Genomic DNA, 25627 nt, shown 5'->3' with positions numbered 1-25627 from the left:
CCAAGCAGTTAGCGTGCGAGCCGTCACCTCCCCTGCAGCCACGTTTCTTTTCTGCCAGCCCCGCGATTTGTGGGGGGGCAAACTTGCGTAGTCGATGCGTTAAGTATTTCTGTTTTCATTTGTCTCTCTGGCGACACCTCTCGTACCGCTGAGTCGGTCGTTCCAGTCGGCGTGGGTGATGAGAGTCAAAGTGAACCACACGGACCTAGTCTTCGTGAGATTGGCCGGGCAAGCACAAAGCAAAAGTGTTTCCAGTACGCTTGTGATGATTAGTTCGCTGCTCCACCTAAACCCTTCTCCAGTCTCTCAACGTACCGCTGGCCGGACGAAGTTCCGAAAAGACTGCTGCCTGCTTACACGTAATACGTATCGTCTTAGCTAGACCATGTATTGTTATTATCACATTATAAGTAGATATTGTCTCTGTACAAATGATACGCGATCCAGAACTGTATAACACAAATCGAACAAAGAGAGACATTATAGTACCTAGGATACTGAATATGACTCCAGTTCACAAGCGATGAGAGAGCGTTTCGACATCAAACAACCGACTCTCAGGAGAGAAACACATCGCGTGAGCGAGAGGTGTGCGGCTGGCGTGGCGAACGTGCCTCATGGTCGCTGTCCAAAATAAATACTGCTCGGCAGAATGGTCGAGACCGCAGGAGCCTGCACAGTTGCCTGTCTCTCGACGAAACAGGAAAACACTGTTCCCCTGTCAATGAAAACGCTGAAGCAACATTGAGTTGCCGAAATTTGCGCAATTGAAGGTGATCGACAGTTGGTACAGCGAAGTAACGGTGCATTTCTGATTTTATGACCTCTCAGTCCGTGCCACTGAAGTCATCCGATGGACTCTTGCGGCCAAAAAGCGCAGCAGGTTATCGGAGGAATGGCTGCTACCCAGCAGCTTATGTTGTGGTATTGATTTTGCAGAAACCTGGTTGCCTTTGCAAACCGGCAACCTGTCCTAAGCAGAAAATATCGACCACCGACTCGCGGCACTTGCCGTTGGCCGTCATAAAGTGCTCGTACAACAGTCTTCTAACGTGTTATGGGCCTAGCGACAGATCGGAGTTAAAAATAAATCAACGGCACAGTCTTACGTAGGCTAAGAATTTTTTCCCTTCCGTGTCGACAGGAACCAACTGGAATGGGAGGGTCATTTTTTTTAGCATGCTAACGCTTTTTCGTTTCGCATTGCCGACATCTTTACCGTGAGGGGAAACCCGCGAGCTCTTCGGAGTTTTCGACTCGGAATCACGATTTTTTTTCATGCTAAGCAACCGGTCGTGTTGCTTCATTTTTTGTGCTCTCTCCTCGTCGCTGCACCCTGCTCCCCTGCACATCTGTCAATGAGACCGTTTACGAGTATCATATGAACCCATCCACTTTTTACCTCGCCCTGGCCTACTAGGATCGTACAAAAAGTCGCTGTTCGGGTGTATCATCGCTTGGTGCTAAAGGGCTTTGGAGTGACTGGGCTCGCACACCCGCTTCCCCAACTTTACGTTAGCTGGTTTTCAGTTAACGTTTTTGTACGTCCGGATCAAACCAGGCGGCGTGAGGCGTTTCCCTCTCGCCTCTGTAATGGCCGAAATGCAGAGGATGGCGCTGGACAAGGTACATCCACCAATGACAAGGTGGCATACGCGTCCCGGTTTTCGGTCGCTTGATGGTTTCGTACAGGGGAGAGCAAGCGTCATACCGGTGCCGCTGTGTTGCCAAACATGCCGTTTTTCTCCTTTCCGTCCTGACTTGCTCGCAGTCGCGACAGCGGAGTTGTTTGGTATTGCCGGTGGGGGACGTCTCCACGTTTTCTCGATTCCAAATGCTGCCTCTTCGCAGTCGCCCGAAGTCCACCAGAAGACAGACCCACCGTGGCAGCACACTTTTACCGTCCCCGGAGCAGCTGTTGCGGCACAGTACGAACTCGCCTCTTTTGGGACAAGCGATGCAATAACTGATTGTGCATGGTCCGAAAGCAATGAGCATATCATTGCAGCAGCGTGTGGAGATGGAGTGACAAGGCTGTGGGATTTTCGTAGCGAGAAACCAGATTTTACGCGGCTACGTGGCAATAACGCAGGGCCTTCCGACTGGCCTACTAGCGGCGCGGTCGAGCTCCGCGGGCACAGGGCTGAAGTATGTGGAGTCGACTGGTCCACTCTAGATCGCCAGCTTCTGTTATCGTCTTCATGGGATGGCAGCGCAATGCTATGGGATGTTCCACGCCTTGCTTGTGTATGCGCTCTACCTCATTTACAGTGCGTGTACGCAGCCACATTCTCTCCCCGGAGACGGAATGTCGTCGCATCCGTCAGTGCTGACGGCCATCTGCGTCTTTTCGACCTGAACTGCCCGCTACCATATAGCGCTGCGTCCGCTGTAGATCAGGACATCTTGGGAAGGTGCCGCGGAACACTCGTGTGTGATCTAGAAGCACATGGGGGATGCGAGGCCCTCTGTCTTGATTGGTCGAAGTACAACGAGAATGAGGTTTTCACTGGAGGCTCTGACGGTAGTATCCGACTCTGGGATTTGCGTGTCATGGCAAAAGGGCCACTCATCAGTAGAACGAGGCTACACAAACTCGCTGTTCGTGACTTAAAATGCAGTCCATTTTCAGGTGACGTATTGGCAACTGCTTCGTACGACACCAATGTGAAAGTTATATCCCTCTCACGTCATCTGCAGGAAGGGTCTATAGAGAGAACAGAGGCACAGTGCAATCGTGGGTCGAGTTTCTCGAAGGAGCAGTGTACCATTACCCAAGAAAAGGCCTTCGGCCACCATGCCGAGTTCGTCATGGGCATTGACTGGTCTCTCTTCCAGCCTAACCTTATCGCTTCAGCCTCGTGGGACCGACACGTATGTCTTTGGTCGCCACTCGGAAATGAACATCAGTACCCCCCCATGATCTGCCGACGTGCCAGGCAATAACAAGAAGCGATAATGCTACATGATTTCTTGCATCCATGTCAAACACGAAAACTAACGGGATACGTGTTACTTGCTTAAGAACAACTAAGAATATCGAGTACTTGTTGCCTAAGAAGCTGGCCCTTTCTTCGGTGCCGCACGAATACTTCCTCCTCACCTGTTTCTTCCTCACAGTTCCGGTTTTTCCTTTATGGCCGGTGAAGGAACTCTACCGGTAGAAAGACTCCCTTGGCACGTATAACAGGTTTTGTCTCACCATTGGCTGTCTTCTCCAAGACAGGTCTTGCGCCGCATCCTACGTCTGAATATCGTTGATTTACTGGTTCAGTCCAGTAAGTCTACTCGCCGTGCAGTCAGGTTCCTCGCTACACTGTCATCTGTTAAAGTGGCCCGAAACCTCACTTTCACGCACAAATGCGCTTGTGTGCTCGCTTGGCCTACATGGGTAGCCGAGTTGTTCTCCCACTACGGAACACTGGACCTTTCATCTTACACTTGGTCAAGCACTGTACAGTATTCAACCGGGGTAGACGCCCGTTTGGCATATGTGTAAGTTAGACGCATATGACAGCCCATGAAAAGCGAGCCCGTTTAGACGGGCAACGCGTGCTGATAAGTTTTTTGCTTGTGGAACGCTACAGGTGCGTTTTCTTGATTTGTAAGCCTTGTGCGTTTCCGAACCGCAGCGACCATAGAGCCTCCCCCTGGTGCCCTCTCAAACTCTACATTAAACTCTGCATCCGAATTTGTGTCTGGAATTTCGTTGCCACATGTGCCGACGTGATTTATCGAGGGACAACGGCTAGAAATATTGTAAGCCGCTCACTGAGAGTTGACTACTTCGAAAACTTCCGAAAACGCTTAGGTTGAGAGAGGACCAGCCCCGTCTGGCCTCTGGCACTCCCCGACACGCGATAGTTCTGTAGCAGCTTAAGGACATTGCATTCGAGAAATTTGGGGAAAATGGAAACTGAAAAGCTAGAGACCGAAGGGCCGGGAAACGTGCCCTTGCATCCTCTCGTCGCATCGTCTTCCCTCGTATTCGCGTAGGCGGCCCTTGACAAGACACGGAGTGAAGCCAGCGGAGCCTGACGAACAGTTGGCGGGAACTCAGTCAAGAAGACACAGCAAAGTCTGACTCAACCACACATGTTCAACTAGATGGTTCGTGTAGCCACACAAAGGAAAAGACCAGCATGGGAAACCGTGACGGGAACCAGCCATTGGTTGGTTATAATCAATCTCCCACGTGCCAGTGCCCGCAGCCACACCGTTTTGAGGGTGCGCAGAGAGAAGAGGTGGTTCGCTACTAGGGACTGATTGATCGTCAACATCCATGACTAGCTGCGCGCTGTCTACAAGCTTTCGTCCTCAACCCGTCCGCGCTGCCGAGCGCGTGTACTGCTCATGTCTCTGATCGTACACCATTGGCGGCTGGCGCGGATCTCTCTCAAAAAGGAGAACAAAGCTTCTGTTGGTGCGGGCAGTTCATTAAGTTTACGTGTCTTTTGATGTTTTCTTTTGCAAACCGATGGTTGCGGCCACACACTCGTCTGCCAGTAGCGCTACATTTATCTGACCCTTGTCTTCCTGTTCACTCAAAAAATTCCGTTTCTTTTGGGAAGCCGAAGATTAGTCTCCCCTCACTGCTAAAAGATGGCAAAAATCAACTGTTTGTCCCGGGCCGCGCCCATCTTCGTGGTGCTAGCCTTCTTGGCTCTGACAACCACCTGTGTGTTGAGCTTGAATGTTGACGAAGCGGATGCGGCCCTCGATGAGACTGGAGCCCCAAGCTTCACTCAGGAAGACGCGGATGCTCTTGCTGACAATCTCGACGAACAAGACGAAAACGACTCCGCTGCGGATCGTGAAGATTTTGATGCAAATGAAGAGAATGATTCCGATGCTGCTATCAGCGAGTCAGACGACATGTCTTTCCTTGAGGTAAGGGGCGGGAAGGCCTTACTAGCGTCATGTCTAGCGCCACCATGATTGAGCCTATTTTCAGTGGAGGCACTGCTGCTATTTAGTGACAGTGCGGATTCACACATCTTAAGCCCGATGCGTTTTCTACCGTTTCCGTGCTGCCGTAGCAACATGCTCTTACCACCCACGTCGACGGGGAGTTTCCTCTATGATACCAAATTTTTGCTTACTTTGATAGGCAGAAGAAAGCCAGCCCGTAGGATAGGTGGACTCTCGTTCATCAAAAATGGTGCGCTGGTGTCTCTGAAATGGTGTACATTTTTATCCGGACCAGCATCGTTCATGTAGACAATCAGACAGGAAACATTTATACAGTACTCCGCGGGCAAAGGCCAGATGGCATTGCACGATCCTATACCACTACTCTGCATGCAGTTGTGATTGAGAAGCAGTCGGGCGTTGCTTCGTGTCACCAACGATGTTGTATGTATCATGCCTTCCGTCCCTGCCAACGGTGTCCCTGGATGTCAGCGGCATCGTGCCTCTTCGCAATATATGCTCGTGAACGCAGTGTAGTTGTCTGAACGGTATGCGAAATATCTTCGCATGTGAAAGGAATCACCGCATCATGTGGCGTCTAAACTGGAGTTGACTGTGGCTCAGTTGCTTCAGTGTCCAGTGCCAATACGCGTTTTTGCTGAACACTTTTTAAACAATCGAATGGTTTCTTTTTCAGGACGGAGACCAAGCTGATATGGACGAGGAGGATTTCGACTTTGATGGAATGAATGAGGAGCAAGCGCAGGAAGTCGCAAACACCCTCTCGGGCGAGGAACGGCAAGCATTCCTTGACTTGTGGGAAGAGCACAAGGCCAACAACACCGGCGAAAACGTGGATCCAGAAGGTGCTTTCGCCGAACTGTAAAGGTGCACTTTGCCGATGTTGTGTAACGCCCCTGTTCTTCAAGTCAACCTGCTTTTATGTATTCGTCTTACAACTCACGGTTTCGTGGAAGAAATGAGCAGGTGAACCAAATTTATTTTGTGCAAAACATCGAGGTCCATGCCGCTGAGGAAGAGGACACCTCAACTTTGAATCGTTCCTATAGAAACTGTCCAGTTGGCTCCCATTCGCGCGGTTCGCCATGGGTCCAGAGGCCGCCTACTTTTCTTCTTCTAACTGTTCGGACTCTGCCAACAAACACGTTTTGCTCAGCGAAGTAGGAAACAGGCCAGCAGGCATTGGTTAACATAGGGTGCACCTTTTGCCTCGCTTCTCCGCTACAACACGCTTAATTGCCAATCGTAGTTGTATATGAAGATACTCAGGGGGGGTCCGAACGTGCTGGCCTCGAAAAAACAGCGTGTATCTCGTACTTTCAACTCTGCACTCTTACAGGGTGGCCTAATAAGCACGACTACATTGCGTTTTTAAACCAATAGGCGCAAACGTTCTCTAGTGCGCAGAGTGTTGGTGGCATAGTGTAGCCAGAGCTGCTCCCCCCCTCCCCCTAGAAAAAACTTGGGAGATCGAAGTTCAGATCTTCAATGAAACAGCGCGTATACTCTTTCCTGCATCCGGAATGCAGGAGCCCCTGTGAAGAGGGCACTATGCCGTTGAATCGCGCATTCCGAGTTTGTGTGTCGTGTGTAGACATGCCTTCCCACACACTTTTTCTACACGTAGGAAACAGCCTCAAGAGAAACCTGACGTCTGCCACATAGAGGCCCATTCTCTTGCTGAATTGGCTCCGTTGTTTCCCGTGACGGATCCGAGCAAACTCAACGCAGGAGCTACATTTACGCTATGCAACCCCGTCAACCGATGAAAATGCATCTGTTGGTGAGAAGCGTGCTGGGCGTCTACACCAGCGGAGTTGACATTCGATAGAGCCGCCCTGCTGGGTTCGACTTCATCCGGCGTGATATCCGTTTCCGCCGGCTGGAGATTGTCAACGTAGATCTCATCCGCTGGATCTGTTCCGCCTTCCGGTCTATATTTTCGTGCGCGACCGTACCCGTCTGAACAGCGGAACACAGAATGAGCTACAGTGCTTTGAACTCTCTCGACTGACGAGTAACAACACCAGCAACGCACGAATACACAGAAACCACGGCTCTGCATCACAGTTCCGAGGAAAGGCGCCACATTCCGCCAGAACCGCCGTTGCATTAGGGGCTACCGAGCTTTGGCGAGAGCACGCGAGCGCAGGATCCCAGAGGCATTACTGTCGAGGCGAGCCTGTGGCATATTCTGCGTTCTTTAGCCCTCCGAAATTGAGGCGGTGGCAGGAGCGAGTGTGCAACGGTGATGAACTTCACACCGAACGCAGTTGCCTTTTTCAGTGAAAGTGCGCATGGTCCGTTTAGTCGTTCTTCAGAGCCGCCAGTGGATTCTAAAGCAGTTGACTGCGGAGGGACTTCTGTCAGCTGGAGGCGTCAGCGAGAGGCCGCACACGACTTCTTGGCTTACGGGCTCCGGTCAGCAGCTCGTCAGTCACGTCACTGCAGCTCCACAGGTCCATGACCTGCTCCTGAACGGAAAGGAACCGTTTGGGAGAAAGAACGAAAGCGAAAACGGAAGCGACATCACTTCAGATCCGGTTCATAGTTAGCCTTCAGTTAGTGCTTACGCAGGAAGACAAGGGAGAATCTACGCCTGAAAGAAAAGGGCTCTGGGGTTAGCAAGGACGGTTTCGGAGCGTTGGCGGTTACGTTGTTTCTCTTTAGAGCACAGATCTGTAGCGTCTGAGCGGCCTCATCTTTGAAATACTCCGATAGAACACAGGATCTACTTGCATTTCTAACATTATACCTCTATTGTCGAACGTGAGCACGTGCGTTCCACCACCCAGGTTCGGGTCACAAGAATGACATGCGCGCTCTCTTGAAACACGTCATACTCGCTTCCAATACACACACATATGCCTTTCAAAACGCTGTTTCAGAGAGACATTCCACACCCCAGTTCTGCCGTCTGGTTCCTAGACGCGGCTAGAAGCCGCCGAAGAAAATTAGCAGCAGACGGGCACTGACTCCTGTGGGCACAGCACTCACCGAGATCCGTTTCTGCTCCTTAGCATCGGTGGTAAGCCGTAACGCCGCCTGGAGGTGCGAGAAAGCTTCGCGTGGCTGCAACACGCACACGCACGCACAGAAAGAAACACCGCAGTCGAACCCAATCCGCTGGCGTCCACAACGTCCAGGGAGTCAGGACGCCCCAAAGCAGGCACAGTCGCCGTCAAGCGTAAAATCCTCTTCCGATTTACGTGCTGCGCGCTCCCATCGAGGAAGACTTCACTCGGTAAAACTTGTCTGGGCGACTGACCTGCAGGAGTTTTGTATATACGCGAGCGATGGCCACCTCCACATCGGGCTGCACGAAAGAGGTCAGCACAGAAAAGTAATCTGGTTTCGTTTGCGCACGCCCAAGGGAGCTTCGAAATATCGTTACCCTCGTCGGGGCATCGCGCGAGGGGTCGTCGCTTCTTGCAACGTCGCTTTTTCCACCTGGGACTGCTACGCCTAAGAGGGGCATTGCCTGCACAAACTTTCCGATAAAAGCGAGACTGTAGGACCGTGTCTGGGCCATCAGCTGTTGAAATGGGAAACAGCGTGCATTCGGCTCAGACTTTCCCCTGTGCTGTTCTGGCTCGTCAGCTGGGTTCTCTTGACATAAAACCTTACATCGAGGGGAGCAAGCTTGGCTGCCCGTTGAAGGAACTGAAGAGCGTTCTGGGGGGAGACGCAAAAGAAAACACAAAATGCAACGGACACGCGGAATTTTGACACCAACACGTTTCTGGTTGCTGTCCTGGAAAACATGCTGCTACGGTGGATCTGAACTTTCTGTATGGAGGGACGACGACTAAGGAAACAGGAAGAAACGCCGCCGAACGTATCAGCGAAAACCACACGCAACGCAGGTCGGCAATGGCCACGGTGTCGTCACGCCGGTCGCGTTCCTAACCGCCCTTACGATCCAGGGGTGCTCTCTCTGTCCTCGACTTTGTCTTTTACCTTTGCATGCATGCTGCATGCGCCTACCATGGTGGCCTCGGCTGTTCACCTCACTACCAGCCCCATTCAACCGTGCCCAGCAACCTACCCCGTACTGCTGGAAGGCAGCCTTTATGCACCCCAGCCTGTAGAAGATCTCTCCGTCGGCAGGCAACAGACGCACAGCCTGTGTCAACACCGCATTTGCCGAGCACATGCCACAAGGAAGAAATGTACACATACCTTCGTATCCGACAGGATCGGCGGGGGCATGTGCAAGTGAGGTGGGAGAGGCAGCCAGAGGCCAGACACGCGTGGCCTTCAAAACAGGGATGCAGGCGGCCAAGAATATCACTTTGGGCCGAAGTTCAAAATTGCGGCAAAGAACAGAAACTCCTCTCGTTACTCTTTACTACGCCAGTGAAGGACGGGGGTGGAGGCCCAGTAGCAACCTGTCTCCCAGTCCGTGGGTATTCCGGTCCCTACAGAGATTTGTGGGCCGCCTGTGTGCGAGCCTCCCTCGTACGCCGGCTGTTCAAGTACAAGAAGTACGCTGAGCGCGCGCTAGCAGCGAGACACCGAGCTCTCGCCGAACATTCTTTTTCTCAACTTTGAGAGGCTTCCGAAAAGTGTCCTTTTGTTGCTATCACTCGTGAAGATCACACCCAACCATGTGCCGCAGTGGAAAATCCAGTGTGCGTTCCAGATGTCCGTCGCTTACTTACAGCCGCTTCCTGGATGTAAGAGAGCAATCCGTGTGTCTCGAGGCACACGCATGTCTCTCTGGTTTTCTTTGGTGGCGTTCCTTACCCGAAGGAGGAGCGTGTAGGCACGTCTCGCCTGTCCGATGCGGAGAAGCTGCTCAGCTATTTTCTTGAGTGTCTGGGGATGCTGCAGTCTCTCGAGTTCCCTCAGCGCGGCCGGATCTGCAAGACAGCCCGGAAAGGTCGCCAGCCGCTCCTGGTCCTCTTCATTTGGGTTAAGGTTCCGCGAAAAACGCTTTCCTCTCTCGGTCTCTGCTTTCGCCTGGCGGTGGAGCTCGAGAAGGAGGGATAGGGCATGGAGCGGCAGGGACTTGAGGAGACCCCGCGAGCGCAGGCCATGCTCTATGAGGGCCTCAGCCTGAGAAAAAGGAGACGGAAGGAGACATTCATTGACACGCAAGAGAGGAGAGACACAATGACAGGGGAAAGGGGCGGGAGAGAGGCATTCGTGAGAGACCGCTGGGCACGGTTGCACTGTCGGATGCCTGCAGTCTCGGACCTCGTAGTTGCACCGAGAAAAGGAAAAAGGTGCCGCTGTAGGTGAATCGGAAAGCGAAAGCGTATGAAAGTATTAGACTCAGAAACACATGAAATCTAAAACGTTTCCTTGAAAAGGAAAAAGTCGCCCCAGGAGCAGACCTGCGGCAACGGCCCCGCTACACAACTGTGAGCATGTCGGCGAATCCGGTAAGCTTCTTCCTACCTCCTCTCGTTGATTCCGCTGCAACAGCTCGTGTGCGCACAGCGTATACGCATACGGATAATCATCCGCCAGCTCAACTGCCTGTGATTTGAGAGCAGAAAGACACACTGGCCAACTCTAGATGCTCTGGACCATTCCCGGCACTCGTTTGCCTCTCTACTCCCGGCAGCACTGCCGCCTGAGAACCACCAGATCAATCTCAAACAGACGCTCCGCGACTGAAGGCTTATGCGCGATAGTGCCGGAAACTCCCCGCATGCCCTCACGAACGGTTCCTGCCGACTGGATGAAGCAAAGAAAGACAACAGGATGGAACGCTCCTGCTCGTCCGCGGCCACGCCCCGTGAGGTTGCCGAGTCACCGTGTGACCACATTTTCTCCTCGTTTATATTTATTTGTGTCTAATTATGTGTCCAAACGTCCTTGCATGCCTAGCTAATACGGTAGCTCTGTTTGTATATCCGTCTATCGGTCACTTCATGTAGTTGTGCCTGCCTGTCTGCCTGTTTCAGTCTGTGCGGCATTAGTCAAAGCATCCACCTGACTGGTTCACCACTCGAGCTGCCTCTCTGTCTTTCCACGTTATGGAAACAGTCCGTGGCACGAACAAGGCGTCGCCACGGACGACGGTGTGTTCTGCTGTTTCTCACGCGAAAGAGAGCTTTGAGTGCTTCATCGGACTTGCGATGGAGGGACAGAAGGTTTCCAACCGCCCCCCACAGCTGAGAAGTTGCCTGAGCTCGTGGACGCTGAAGAAGCCAGTCGACGAGAGCTGTCGCTGCTCGACGCCGGCCGATTTGCCACAGCGCACTACTGCACCGACACCCGGCTTCTTCCGGTGGCTCCAAATTGATCCACAGACTGGCCTCGGCAATTTCGTTCCGACTCTCAGCATCCGGATCCTCGCCTTCTCGACGACGGAGACACTCTTCCTCTTGCTCCAGAAGCTGGTATTGCTGGACGCTCCGTAAGAGGAAACAGGCGCCGCGCTCGGGCTGACCCGACTGGAGGTAGCAGCAGCCAATGATCTCCTCTAAGCAGCTGCACAAAGACAAGAGAACAGATGCGCGCATGCCACCACCTGTGCCCTGAATCTTCCTCTTCACTCAGCTGTGTCGAAAGGATTCGTGGGCGGGTTTTGCCGTAGAAAGACTCACTGGCGAAACTGACAGGTGAACTGTCTCAGTGCGAAATCACAGCACTGTCCTGAATTCCCGGCGTGAAAGGGAACGGTGCATCTTCCTCCCTAAAACGCCCCACGCTATGGGGTGCACTCTGCCTCTGTGATGGGCCCATTTCTTCTCGAAGCCCCCGCTGCCAGCGGGGTGAAGGACTGAACGTTCCCGTCGGCCTCACTGCGCCTGTCGCGCCTTGCACGTTTTACCTGCTTCCTTCTGGAAGCAAGGTCCAGTCCTCGAGCAGAGCCAAGGCGTCCTTGGCCTCCCCTCTCGCCATGCACATCTGCACCGTAGCGACGCGCTGGAGGATCGATACGAAGATTTCTCTGTCTTCTCCGCGGACACCTTGCGCCCTCGCGGAGTTCCCCTCCAAAGGTAGCCGCGGGAAAAAGGCGAAGAAGGCGCTCTCGGAGATGGTCACCGGGGAGAAGAGGAAATGCAGAACGTCGTGTAGGGAAGACAGGGGAAATGACGGGGCGGTCAGCGTCTTCCCCTCGTGGAAGGACTCCCCCTCGATCGTGCACCGCCGCTCACCACGGAGGTAAACCAGTAGAGAGAGGCAATACAGCGCGGCTGGTTCGGAGAGAAGAAGCGGCAGGAGCCGCACCCAGCTCTGCAGCGTGAAGGGCCAGGCCAAGATACAGCGGAAGTAACACACTGCGGCACACCTACGAAGCACGGAACGCTCCTCGGCTGTCTCCGCTGTTGTGCGTGCGTCTCGCTCATAAATCATCGCCAGAAGATACCAGCAAAAGCCGACTTCGGTGACTTCAAATTGAGACGCGTCGACGGAGTTTGCATTTGCCGCCTCGCCAGACACTGCGGCAGACGCAAAAGTCGTCGGCTGTCCCGCCTCGGCGACCCGCCCGGAAGCTGCGCTCCGCGGCCTCATCTCTCTAGCCCCCAGTTCGGAGTGAAACAGGCCAAGTGGTGTTCCAGCCTCGGATTCTCTGAGCTGTCTCCGAAATGCAGCGAGGCGAATGAGCACACACTCCTCAGCAGAGAGAATTGGGACGGAGGCGAAGCCTCCCACCAGGTGCGGCGGTAGACTGAGTGGTTGGCGCGGGTGTTGGCGAAACAGGAACGAAAGATCGCTAAAGAGAGCATGAATGGCTTCTTGACGAGGAGCCTGGAGCACTACACAAGTCCACGCCCAAGACACTTTCTCCACGAGGCAAGAGACGCGTCGTTCTGCCTCGGATCTCGGCCACCCCACTTGCGTCATGCCCCCGGCAGAAGACCTCGTTGTCTTCAGCAGTCCTTTATCCGAGCCTCCGTGGAAGCAGGCGGCAGAGGCGCTATGAACCGGCTCCCCTCTTGAGGCAGGCGATGCATGCAGGCGTCTGTACACCTCGACAGCTCGATGGGTGCAGCCGGTTGCACACCGGGCGCGTTGCATCGCCTTGGCCATTTGCGAGATCCGGCTCAGCGGCGCAAACACTTCGGGCGGTGTTTCTCGAGGTTCCCCCCCTGAGTGGCTGCGTGTTCGGGCATCGATTTCCCCTCCCTCGGGCTCCCCAGGCCGCACTGCCGGTCTGTCCCCGTCCACAGTTAGCAAGGCGGTCGGGGGCTGCGAGTCCTGGGCCTTGTTTCCCTTGTCGTGGACGCTACTGTCAGTTTGGTGGCCGTCAACCTCTACGTCGAGGCCCATACACTGCGTTTGCTGGGCAACAACGGATTGCCGTTGTTGATACGCCACGCGCCCATGAAGCCTCTGCTCCGCATGCAGCTGCCTCAGAAAAGGAATGTTGTGATGCAGAAAATCGCGAAATAACCTACACTGCCTAGACATGCCACATGCTCCGGAGATCTCTGCCGCGGCCGTCAGCAACTCTTCGTACTCCCGCCATCGGCGCGGGTGGTTTTCTGTTTCCGGTGGATAGCCCCCCTCTGGGATCCGTCGCACTGAAGCAAAAGGCGGGTCCAGGAGGCCTCTCCCGCGCGACATTTTGACACAGATTAGCCCCTTTTCTTTTGCCCCTGTACATGGCACTTGGAAAATTCGGGGAGGAAATCCACTCCAGTTGCACGGCGTCAGTTGTACAAAATGGAAGCCTGGATTTGCGTACTAGAGGCGCACACAAACAGACGTGCAAACACACAAGCAAGCGCATGTCGTTCGGGATAGCTGCATTTCTTAGGAAAGCGAGGAGACGTGGTGAGCTTCAGAAAAGCCGGGGATCGCGTCGTCGAGGTCTGGACTGTCCAGGGCCAGGAAAGGTTCGTGCTCAGCTTCAGAAACCGGGCATATGACGAAGCGCAGCCCGCCCGGACACGCACCGACCGTTTTGAGAAGACACATAAGCAAAACACAATTCAATTACATGAGGGAGACGTTCTTTACTCACGCGTGCTAAAAGTAAGAAGGGTTTGAAGTCCCATCTGCAGCTACAGGTCGAGCGGACACACATCAACTGTTGTGAACGGAAAAGTATAGCGGCGAGCACTGTTGAAAGCCGAGAGGTACGGAGACACCATGCAATTCTGCACACCGAAAAAAGACTCTTCAGTCCATCGGATGTGCGTTTAACGCTTTATAGCATGCCTGACCCGAGAACTCAGGGCTTTTCTCTTGAGATGCATGCGTGCCGTCTGTCTTGGGAACGGCGCTACCCCCGTGCCCCAGAAGAGAATCTGCAACACACCACGAGTGGTGTGTCACAAGGAGAGGAAATGGTGACGGCATCATTGAGAAGAACTGCAAACAGCATGCCTATTTTTGCAACAATACATGGCAAAGCTCAGTTCCAAAGTTTAAAACTGCCGGAGGACGAGATCAGCCATTGCCACGCTGCCATCTTTTCTCACAGCGCCTCAGAGCCTTCAGCAGACACTCGAGCAACAGCGGGCGCCGGGCTCACACAAACTGGGACAAGGCTAGTCGCGCTCAAACAGCAGAGAGACGGTCTCTCATCACCGTGTGTAAAGTTGTGTTTGGTTTTTCTCGCCGTGATGACTCTGCCAAAGGATTATCCTGCCGGGGGTACCAGCAAGAACAGCCGGAGTCCCATCTCCCATCTGTGTAGCCGCAAAAGCAACAGAGGAACGCGCCGCCAAGGCTCACAGCATCAAAACTAGGCAGAAATTCTTTCCCAAATCAACGCCAGCAGAGAGCAAACACGCATGCTCCGTATGTCGAGCGGGCGCATCACAGAAAGATACTTCTTGATAGCTATTGGACCCGTCGCTTGCCAGCCAAGCAAGGGGGGGGGGGATACCTCGCACCTGCAGTTCCGTAAGCTACCTTAGGCGCACGCGTCGGATAACACCCGCCACCTGAAAGGCGCAAATACTCTGAATTCGCGACTTCACCCGTTTCACGAGTTCAGTGCAGCCAGAAAAACTTGGAGCGCTAGTCCTCTCCTTGCACCTGGGGGGCGACAGGATACGGTTGCCACGGAGTTGAGTTGCGTCGGACCCTATTTCCTTCCGCTACACCCCCGAGTGGGCTCTAAGCACATTTCATTCCAAACCCATTTAAATGTCCATTGACCGTCCCAAACGCAGCTCTTTTTAACTGTGTGAATACGCTTTTCGTTCAGCGTCTGTCGCTCTTCTGCCTCTCGCTTTTGGGTTCCTCCCTCGGAAGCCCAAAGTGAAAGCCTCGTGACGATCGTCCGCGATCTGATTTGCAGCCGAGTTCCGCTGGCCGCACCTGTCTAAAACGTGTCATCTTGGTAGCTGCTACCACACGTTTGTGAGCGCACATCCATCTTGTTCTTTGTCCGCGGTGAGCAGAGTAACGCATGTTCGAAGGAAAAGTGGAGGCTGAACTTGGCTTCTCGTGTCTAGCTTCGTGCAGGGAGATGGATGCGTTTGATAGAAAGGTCGGGATGGCAGACGTGATCGTGGTCTGAAGCAAAACGCTTGATTCTCGAAATCGCATGGCAGCTAGCAAAAGAAAAACCCTAGTCTTTTCCCGTAGAAAACCCGACGCCTCCAGTTGCCTGCTGGGAGCAGTGAGTTTGTGGCGACGCGCTGAAAGAGAAAACACAGCGCCGCTGTCTGTGTATGGCTCCAAAGGTGCCGGCGTCTGGCGGCTTGTCCGCGAAACATGTATGTTGCTTGCTCCGCGACTTTCCTGTGTCTGGTGTGCTTTGAAACAAAAATCCAGCTGCAGTCTTTGGCGAACTCCTCTCACTCGGGGGCACAAACATGGTCAAGTTCTGTATTTCCGCCACAACCCACGTTGTAAGGCCTCTTGTTAACGCAAAGGACGGCAGCCACACAAGATCCGCGGAAGACTAAACAAATGGCCCCAAACAGTGCAAGTTACTGCATACAGTGGTCTGACAGACCTAGGACTTCCAACGAAATCTGAGGACAGGAGGTACCACTGCTGCACACCAATCTCTGTGGGAAAATCAGTTATTTGGCGACATGGTTACCTCGTTGCCCGACTGCCCCATCCGCCAGCACACTCGAGTTCTGTTGTGTGGCGCAGCCGCCTCCCTATCACGGCCACAGTTTACAACTGCCAGAAATCCCTCGAAGCAAGTGCCAGCCTCGCGCAGGCTGGTGTGCAGTTGGCGCGCCGCTTCCAGCTGAACACGGGTTTTCTCCTGCGGACTCGACGTTCTGCACGCCGCCATGAGGATTCAAAACCATAGCTATTAGCTTGCCAATGTCGCATTCACCTGAGAGCCCCTGTGCATTCTGTGCCCGAGGGAGAGCTTGCTTTTTCTCAGAGAAGCTCTTGGAATCGGCTGAGGCCTCGGGTAAGTGGGACCGTAAGGCTTCAGTTTTGCGTTCGTCGAGCAGACAGCAATGCGCCTCCATCCTGGATCCTACTCCTCCTCCGGATAGACGTAGGGAACATCGTTGTAGAGTTTCTGTTCATGCGACAAAAGGCAAGACAGCACACAGCGAAACGGACTTCGGGGCAACTTACATCGGTGTCCGTGAAGAGAAGCGTGTTTGATCAAAGTGTACAGTCACAACATCAGCTTCCTCAAACGTATGGGCAAGCGCCGATGCTCCCACACGCCTCAAACTGCTCTTGTATCAGCACATGCGAAACGTCAGGAAATCCACAAATAGGAAGTAGCATTAAGGTCTACCAAATGAGACGCTTAGTTGACAGCTTCACCATTTGCACGTCTATCCTTTTAAAAGGCGCTCGCTGATGTGCAGGAGAAACCGCAGAACAGAGTCCGTTCCTCTCCGTGGTCCAACATTGAGGTCCGCGGTTCCTCCATTCACAAACTAAAGTGTGGGGGACGGAGCATAAAACAGACCTAAAGCGGAAAAAAAATTCTCAGAAACTGACCCCTTTGTTGATGCGTCTCCACACGGAGTTCCACCATTCGCTCCACATCCAGGAGCTGACGAGTCCAACGCCCATAACGAACGCGCAGTATCGTCGATTGTCCTTGAGGCAATATTCGTACAACCTGGCAAGCAAAACACCGCGCGGAACCACGCGAAAACATGACTATGCCTGGTGCGCCGATCGCACTCAACAAAAGAACGATTTCCGCTCTCAGTGCAGCCCCGTCGCCTGTGCTCACAACTGCAAAAGTAAAAGTCGGCACAGCTGAGCTGGCAGAATGAAGACGGGACACGAGGGCAAGACGTTGGAATCCTTCCACCGGTGGCCTTCGTAATCCCTGTTTGCGGGGTGAGAGCTGAAACGGAAGTCCTCGGTACAGTCGTTAGTATACAGTCGTTCTTCCGTTCATCTCCCTTAACAGCTTCGACCACGGTTTACGTGTTGCTGACTCCGATGCCCACCAAACTCCCTAACAGGTGTTTTAAACTAGAGTGTTTTAATTCGTGTAGCGTCACCCCTTCAGATACCCCAGTAACAGAGAAGGGGCGAGGGGGTGACGGGATCTTTAGCAAGACGACACAAAGGGTCAGCAGCAGCGCATGTACGCGCAACGCCACGACTCTGGAACGTACTTGGTTGCATTTAAGAGCTTGAAAAATGGTGCGAACATGTCTTTATCTTTCCTGCTAACCCGCAGGCTCTTCCAGATCCACTCGGGGTAGTCATCTCGCCAGGGATTGCCAAACCGAATGCCCGGCATGCTCCTCGCCGCCTTCGAGCCGGCAGCCGAGCCATCAGCGGCAAACAAGACCCGGGAGGTCCGCAGGAAAACTCCGGAGAAATTCATGTTGACAACCGAGAGGCGCGCCACGTTGGCAAACTTTCGGGTGACTTCGCCGGTGCTGGTGTGAAACGACACGACAGCTGGGATTACGATGAAAGAATCCGTATTTACGGAGAGAAAACCACAAAGCAAGGGACACCGTCGTCGATCCGGAACGCCACGGATTAGAAGAGAAGTGTTGTTGAGCCTCTCGCCAGGACAGACTGCCTCACCGACCCGAAGAGACAGTAGGGCGGTGGCTGAAGAAAAACAGGAAATGAAAGTACTCGGCGATATGACAGCGCGCCACACAATGGATAGAAGGACCGAATGTGCGGTACTGATACGGGATCAGTGGCAACACCAGAAGAAAACGCAAGGCCTTGGAACCGTATTGTGCTCACATATTCCTACAAACGAACAGTTGCGGGGACGCGTTAGGAACTGCATGCGCGCGGCGCACCAGCACGGACGTCTACCGAGTGTTTGTAGGAACAGACGCGGCGTCTGGAACGCACAAAAACACATTGAGTTTCTGCGAAGGACGGAATCTGGTGGGTCTGAAAAGTGTCTCGACATATTCCTTATGCAAGGTCGTGTGCATTCGGGGATTGACGGCTGAACTGTACCTAACTTTACTCCGTGACAGATGCTGGAGAAATACGTCGAGGCCTCGGAGCCGCGCCTGGCGCCGTACCGCGTAGTTGCTAGAATAGGCGTCGAAGGACGAACACGACAAAACGGTGACTGGCAAGAATTGTGTGTAGTACTCTTATGCACAGTGCGTGGTTGTAGCAGCACTGGGAGTTTACTGGGTTCACGTGTTGGGTCTTCAGGCAAGGCCAGCAGCAACGACACCGCCACGGACGAGACACCTTTTGTCGGGAGAACGCCGATACAGTATCACTGTTTTCACACTAGACCAGTACAGTTGCGTTGGCGTTGTGTCCGTAGTTACTGTGAGAATTCTTGATGACTGCTCGGGCAACTGTTTCGTCTTGAAGCGGAGTGTGCAGTGACAGCAGCAGAAGACACCTGGACTGATTTCGGCAAAAATTCCTGAGGTGTAAGCACGGTATTTCGGTGACCACCTTTCATTGCCTCAGCGTAGACGATCGTAAGTAGGCATGAGCTACCAAGGCAACCGCTTTGTGAGGGTTGCCGTCCAGAGCATACTAGTGAATTTTTGTTCCGAGTACTTTAGGGCGACAATGCCATTCCGGGATAACTGTCTCAGGTAGTGCCTCTTCACAAAGTAGCCGCCGGTAAAACATCTACAGGAGGGGGACTGGAAGATTTTCCTTCCCTATATGGCGGAACCTGGATCTCCTTATTGGGAAGGCCAAGACGCCACATGCTTCTAGTAGAAGTAGCACACATCATTCTCAGGTAATTTCTTCGACTGACGGATAAGCATCAAACTGCAAAATGAGGTCCAAAAGAATAGTGTGCACCTGGCAGAGCGTATATAAGACTTGGGTACTTGGAAGTCTTTCGGGATGTACCCCCATGTTGCCGAAAACTCAGGTGAGAATGGGTTGGGGTTTGGTGGACTTTAGGAGCCTGAACCAGGTCAAAAAGTCGTGGAGGGGACGCAGTGTCAACAATACCAAACCTAAAACGATGACGATTTTGAGTGATTGCCAATGTTGATTTCTGGTTGCACCTTTTTCCTACAAGTGGACTCCCGCCTAGTAGTGTTACTGCTGTTTGCTTACGGGCCAGTGTGTTCGATGTCATAGCCGAACAGGCGTTCTGCTAGACGCTTGAGTGGGCCAAGGGGGGCTGATCGACCAGGTTGATGCCTCACAGCCGGTTCACAAAGACACGTACGAGTGACCGCTCACCAGTCCCATGGCACCGTGCCATAGATATCGTGATAGGCCTGAGGAATCCTGCCAGCTGGACAGCCAGTGGTCCGGTTTAAGATTCGTAAGCGTTGCAGCCGTTTACGCGAAAACAGCCATTTCTTCACAGCTGTAACCACTGCTAGACACAATCAGTCTCGAACCGAAGTTGGACTGTTTACTACCGGTGTCGTCGAGTCGTAAATGTACGGTTTGGACACTGATAGGGTCATCCATGCCTGTCTCTGGGACGGTGGCGATGACCAATCGCATAATATCAGGCGCACGTGCTGTACTATGATGTGGACTCGTCAATAAGCCACCTGAGTCGCTTTCCTCTATGCCACACTGCGGTCTTGTAGGGCCCCGTGGGCGACAAATAGTATCTCCCCTGACCGTCCTGGAAGAGCACAGGAAGAAGCAAACACCTGGATGGATATGCACATGCACCTTTTTTTATGCATGGATATATACCCAGAATATACACCTGTATATAGACATATTTTCATACATTGTCTATTGGGTATGAGATCTGACCCACTCTTTCGGTGCAGCGCTTGCTAGCAACGAACACGACGGAGAGACAGAGGTGGAGGAGACAACGGGGTTACAAAAAGCGCGCAGATCTTCGAGCAAGAAACTCTCCTTGAAGCACGCATCGGGGATGGGTGTGGAAGCTACTTGTAAAGGATGCGAGACCCCATTGCTAATTGAAGGGACTGCGGGCAGCCTCTCGTTACAAGGATCACTGCTTCTGGTCTTACCTGCTTTCCCTTCGTCCAGAACCCTTTGTAACATTTACCATCCTCCCATATGAAGACGCCAAAACCATCCTGAGAAGGCACCCAAAGGCCATCGATCCCAGAACTAGTTGGCTGCTGCACAAGAGTACATCTGCCGGTTCATGTCGTATGCTGACACCTTTCGCCAACATCTGCTGGCGTTGCAGTGCACGACATTCCTTCTTCGTCGAGTGCACTAGTCTGGGTTCGCAAGCATGTCCCTGATACATAGATATTTCGGCAACCGCTCTAGGTTCAAATAACACACAGGGGAATCCCCCAATATTTTTGCCTTGGGAGAGAGGACGTGACCGAACGACTCCAGTACCACCTAACGCTCCAAAAACACGTCCGTGAAGATCTTTCTCAGATGAGAATTCCATACGCGTGGGCATGAACAACCAATGCAGCAAGCGTGGCAATTAAACCGATCGAACTGCCAACGAGCGGCGCGGACGTGGAAAGCAATAATCCACAAACACCTCTGCAGCTGGAAATGCTACACTACAGCTGAACGTGTACGTTCTGGCCACCAAGCTTCGAATTTCGTCAACTAACGCATAAACGAGGTGGAGCTGTATGTTCACGTTCTTCTGTGGCCTTCGCACCTTTTCATCCTTCCTATATTCTCCTTCATAGATCCGTTCATTGGCCCACGAAAAGACTCCAAACCCATCCATCTCTCCTCTCCTCCAGTTGCCGTGGTATGTGTTGTTCCCGGACGCATCGAGATAGCAGCCAAAGCCATTGCATTTGTTTGCGCTCCACTGGCCCTCATATGTCGCGCCAGAATCCCATTTTAGAGAGCCATGCCCTTCTTTGACTCCATTCTTGAACTCCCCTGTGTAAATCGCATGTCCTGTGTCCGACGTTTCAACCCCGTAACCCTGCTGTACAGAAAGACGTGATTTCGTCACACAGTTTCTCTGGGCGCGAACTGATAGTTTGCATCAGTTAGGCGAGTTTAGGGACTTATCATTCGTTTGCCCTGACGTGCTTTCTACGTGAGTATGAGTGCAAGTGCACGGAAATATGCACACTTGTATAGACGTATAAGTATGCCTTGCTTCTTTGACGGATTGAGGTCGACAGAATACCGTGCGCTATCAGTCGGTCAGTGAAGCGTACCACACGCGCCCCGTAAAGAGACTGGACTTCATTGAGCGTGTTCGGGCATTAATTCATATACAAATGAATGCATTTTCACACCGGGGCTATTGAGTGTTGTATCGCCGCTGTGTTGCCTTTGGGGCTCCCATGCTTTATGACGGACCTAGTCGGGTAGGTTTGGGGCTGGTGTCAACCCGCCTGTGGTCGAGTGTCTTTTGTCTGTCTGTCTGTCTGTCTGTCTGTCTGTCGGTCTGTCTGTCTGTCATACGTCTCACCTGCGAATGCCTGACCCACGTTCCCTCGTACGTGATTCCACAGTGGGATTGAAAGATGCCCACCCCAAACGCGAGTCCCTCCTTCCACTGGCCGATGTATTCGTCACCGTTAGCGAGAGCGAAGCGACCTCGCCCGTAGGGCAAATTCTCTCTCCACTCTCCCTCGTAGACGGTACCGTCCCTCCAAACTTGGCGCCCCAATCCCGACCGTTTGTTCCCTTTCCAACTGCCTGCGTAAATGGCACCTGCATTTCGAACCGGGGGAACAAACGCAGAAAACTGACAGATAAGCGCTCCGACACTCAACACGGGGAAAAGAAACTGGACTCTCAGGGTTAAGAATGTAATCCGGGGAAAACGCTGGCAAAGGAACTTTACTCTGCGACAGCAGCCTCCACGGTAAATTGACTGCTGTGTCCAGCGCGTCATGGCTTTCCATGTTTCGCGTTCCTTTCGTGTGCGCACAACGGCGATTCGAATGTATATACGCAACTTGAACTGTGTTGCATCAACTTCTTTCGTCTTATCATCCACCTGGAGTGGCAATATCATGATGGCGAACAATAGGCGGATCTCAATGGTGCTAAAAAACAGCTGGAATGATTGAACGGGGGAAGACAGACTGGTGGCGTCCAACAGTTTTGCACATCACATCCACTGAGAATGCGCAGCAACCGGGTGTTGTCAGAGCTCAGCGCTAATGAACCGTTGGTTGGGTGATGTCGTTTCAATGCCCACACATGGCTGTCCACACCGGCAGACGATTCAACCGTAATACCGACCAGGAGATCGGTCGACGTTGAATCCTAAGTAGATCCACAGATTCTGAAACCGGTTGCCAATGCGCTTCCACTATCGGCCAACGAGCTAAATATTTCCCCCCCTCAATTTGACACGCCAAACGTACCCATTTAGGTCATTCCACACCTGGCCAGTTGCTGGTGCAACAGAGTGTTTTTTGTCTTGGTTCTCGAGTGTCAGGTCCCGAGAACACCTTACATGTGCAGTCCCCTGTTCTGGACATGCCCATCTATATATATACGAATATTCATAGGGGTAAGGAGATACGTACGGTACGCTTACATACAGAGGGATGCATCGTGTGCCTGCATGCACTTGTGTAGTACATACGTACTGCACGACGCACGTGGAAAAACACGTCTGTAGAGGACAAGGATGACAGTGCATGTGGTTACCGCGGTTCGCATATTCCACTTTGCTGAGAGAAAAGGTTTATCAAAGTGCTTAATCTATGCTAGCTGGAGTAACGAAGTCTTTTGTGGCATTATTAGTTCTGACCTTAATGTGGCCAGGGGCGCTGACCCGATGCAAACTTGTGAGGAGGGCGGACTTCGACGTTAGCTGATTTAGTGTTTTTCATTTTCCTTGTCTCGAGGACCTCGGCTAGGAAATAGGATGGCACAGTTGTTGCCTGAAAGATTTCTCTATCCTCTCGATGCGACTCCATTTCGGTGAGCAAGTCGCTTCGGATGCGGCTCACATTCGCCGGCGAATCGCTGTTTTGTTCCCTCCTGCCCCAGCGTTTCGCGTCTGCCCCCTCTGCCCCATTATTATCGTTGGTTTTTTCTTTTGCACTTCTTCCATCTCTCTCGTCCACACGTTCAGTATGCCGGGGCTGGTTCTGCTTGCCTCTGAAATGCCGAGTTTTCTTCGTAAGCCGTAAATCGTCATCCCCTGATGTAGAGGATGCGCTACAAGAAGGCCGGAAGCTGCTTTTGGACGTTGCTCTCTGTTTCTTTAACGATGCTGACTTGGATTCAGAGTGGGACTTCCCTCGAGCCTCCTCCATTTTATTCGGCTCTGAGCTGCAGAGCGCTAAGGGACCAGGAGACATGTATGGCAATGCCCCTGTTGTGCATAGGGTTCCTAACACAGCTCCCATATTACCAGATTTGATATGCTGTTGTTTGAAAAACACCACAGATGAAACTAGTTTAATGCAACGGAGCACTCGCTCTCACCACTCTCAAGTGGCCACACAGTGACGGTGGTTGAAGCAGAGAGATATGTTCAAATGAACGAGGCAACTTAAAAATCCACTGCTCCGGTGGCGTTTCCACCCTTTAGGTAGCCGAAAGCAAAAACAAGCTGCTTGCCAGCAAACGCCCAACCCTGCAGTGGTACTTGCTCCTTTAGGCTCCAGAGACATATGCACATATGCACACATGCCTATGTATACAAGCGGAACTCAAATATGAAAAAAATCCCTCGTACTCATAGGGGAAAAACTATTTGATTCTTTTCACATTGATATAGGCGTGTAGGCTTTCATCTATCTATTCTTTTATAATCAGAGAGAGACAGATACAAACATGCAACATCGCAGAGGAGGTTTTGCTCCCGTAGTGAAACAAGCGTAGCAGCAGGTTGCCAGAACGCGAAAGTGCCGGCCGATGCAGATTTCGTAGCTCTGTTAGCATGCAAACCGGTGACAACGCCATCTCCTTCTCAATCAGGGAAATTCGTGATGTAAGGCAAGGGAGGTCGAATCTCAGAAATAGTGGACTGCGGCAGCGGTAGTTCTTGTCACCGTAGCTACAAAACCCACGTATACTTGCGTCTTTGCTACTGTCCATGAAAAGTCACGTCGTTTGGCATCTTCATTTTTGGGGTGGAATGCGAGGAGGGGTCTTGGATGTACAGCAGCGGCTTCCTGATCAGAAATGTGTTACTTTGAGTGAAACCAACAATTCACCAGAACTGATTCAGACGCAGCACGAACAGCTCAGCAGGGGCGCCCACAGGTGGCCTCCGCCATTCGAGCAAGAGGCGGTAAGTTTTCCCAGTGCGATGGTCTACCGTTTGCACGCGGTAAATAAGAGGCCTTACTCAGAGGTAGGCAATCTATGAGGCTATTTTTTCTCCTGCATTTCTCAGAAAAAACGCACAAAACAAAACACACTGATGCCCATATTTTCGTGGTTTCGCTACTCTTCTGTTGTTCCGGTTTTGTACACTGTGTTGCCGCGTAAAAGACTGGCGACATCATTTCCTGACAGATTAGCGTCTCCGCAGCTACATGGGAAAACAACAACCGAAAACTATTTGACTAACGGAGCAACCCGCTATTGGGAAGACCGTCCTAGCAGTGTTTGTGGGAGCCGAAAAAATAGCGCGTAAGCTCAATTGGCACAATGATAACATGACTACATTGGTCCTGGCCATGAATAGAACGCGAAAATAGCTGGATATTCAATAGAAGCGGTAGTACGGTGCCGCGTACTATGGTGGGATATGCCGCTCTGCCACAATAGGAGCAAACAGCCACCGTGGTAGTTCTGTGAGGGAGCTAGAGCGATCCGACCCATGCTTTAACTTCGAGGGCCCTTCTCGCGCATATATATATATATATATATATATGTCTATGCAGCCCTACACTTTAGTACGATAATCTCGTGTGCGCACCGCGTTGACTCTCTTTGTCGTTCGACGTTACAACGAGATTCTCTTTCTCTGTGTGCAAGATCACTTCTGGAGGACATTTGCTGCCCAATGTTTAGCCGATGAACATGCCGCACTCGCGGAAACTAATTGCGTTCCAGTATCTCAGACGTCCATAGAACCAAGAGAGCTCGAACACTGAACCGCCGCGCGTCAGATCTTCCCTTTCCCAAGGGCAACACACCGGCTGCTCGACCTGAGTGAAACGTGGCAACTGATTAGCAGAACGTAATTGCTCATAACCAGCAACAAGTTGTTGGGACAGTCGAAATGATCGCCGGCACGGTAGCCTATGGATATCAAACTCTGTGAGCAGGCAGTAGGGAGCGAGTTCTGCGAGTGAGAACGGACGGAGAGGGGATATGCCACTGAAGTGGGAAACATGAAAAACAAAGGGCACTGTAGCAGGATACGCTGCATTCCTATGACATTTCTGCTTCTTGGCTGCCGCTTGTGGAATTATGTCACTGCTCTATTATCAGACAGACAACGCGATCTGCTGTTCACACCCTTGACCCTTGCCCTTCCGTCTCACAATTT

General features: G+C 52.4%; 5 protein-coding genes across 5 annotated transcripts; 2 read left to right on the top strand and 3 right to left on the bottom strand.

Annotated features, from left to right (window-relative positions):
* Positions 1-1593: 1593 nt before the first annotated feature.
* Positions 1594-2946, top strand: NCLIV_022910 (putative peroxisome biogenesis factor 7; the record flags this gene model as incomplete). Its single annotated transcript, XM_003882485.1, has 1 exon — positions 1594-2946. The coding sequence occupies one exon, from the start codon at positions 1594-1596 to the stop codon at positions 2944-2946; it is 1353 nt and encodes a 450-aa protein (XP_003882534.1).
* A 1656-nt stretch (positions 2947-4602) lies between these two features.
* On the top strand, positions 4603-5797 carry NCLIV_022900 (conserved hypothetical protein; the record flags this gene model as incomplete). The annotated part of the gene is made up of 2 exons (XM_003882484.1): positions 4603-4890; positions 5609-5797. 2 exons carry the CDS (start codon positions 4603-4605, stop codon positions 5795-5797), a joined length of 477 nt encoding a protein of 158 aa, XP_003882533.1.
* Positions 5798-6568: 771 nt separating this feature from the next.
* On the bottom strand, positions 6569-13167 carry NCLIV_022890 (putative TPR domain-containing protein; the record flags this gene model as incomplete). The annotated part of the gene is made up of 9 exons (XM_003882483.1): positions 6569-6894; positions 7346-7406; positions 7930-8004; positions 8560-8607; positions 8981-9058; positions 9682-9993; positions 10339-10419; positions 10989-11379; positions 11723-13167. The coding sequence occupies 9 exons, from the start codon at positions 13165-13167 to the stop codon at positions 6569-6571; spliced, it is 2817 nt and encodes a 938-aa protein (XP_003882532.1).
* A 3136-nt stretch (positions 13168-16303) lies between these two features.
* On the bottom strand, positions 16304-17635 carry NCLIV_022880 (conserved hypothetical protein; the record flags this gene model as incomplete). Its single annotated transcript, XM_003882482.1, has 3 exons — positions 16304-16348; positions 16786-16909; positions 17421-17635. The coding sequence occupies 3 exons, from the start codon at positions 17633-17635 to the stop codon at positions 16304-16306; spliced, it is 384 nt and encodes a 127-aa protein (XP_003882531.1).
* Positions 17636-20571: 2936 nt separating this feature from the next.
* Positions 20572-21876, bottom strand: NCLIV_022870 (hypothetical protein; the record flags this gene model as incomplete). The annotated part of the gene is made up of 3 exons (XM_003882481.1): positions 20572-20676; positions 20849-21002; positions 21626-21876. The coding sequence occupies 3 exons, from the start codon at positions 21874-21876 to the stop codon at positions 20572-20574; spliced, it is 510 nt and encodes a 169-aa protein (XP_003882530.1).
* Positions 21877-25627: the final 3751 nt, after the last annotated feature.

The sequence above is a fragment of the Neospora caninum genome, chromosome VIIa (assembly GCF_000208865.1).
Source record: "Neospora caninum Liverpool complete genome, chromosome VIIa".
Lineage (NCBI taxonomy): Eukaryota > Apicomplexa > Conoidasida > Eucoccidiorida > Sarcocystidae > Neospora > Neospora caninum.
Note: the sequence above shows the minus strand (reverse complement) of the source record. Positions and strands in the feature narration are given on the sequence as shown.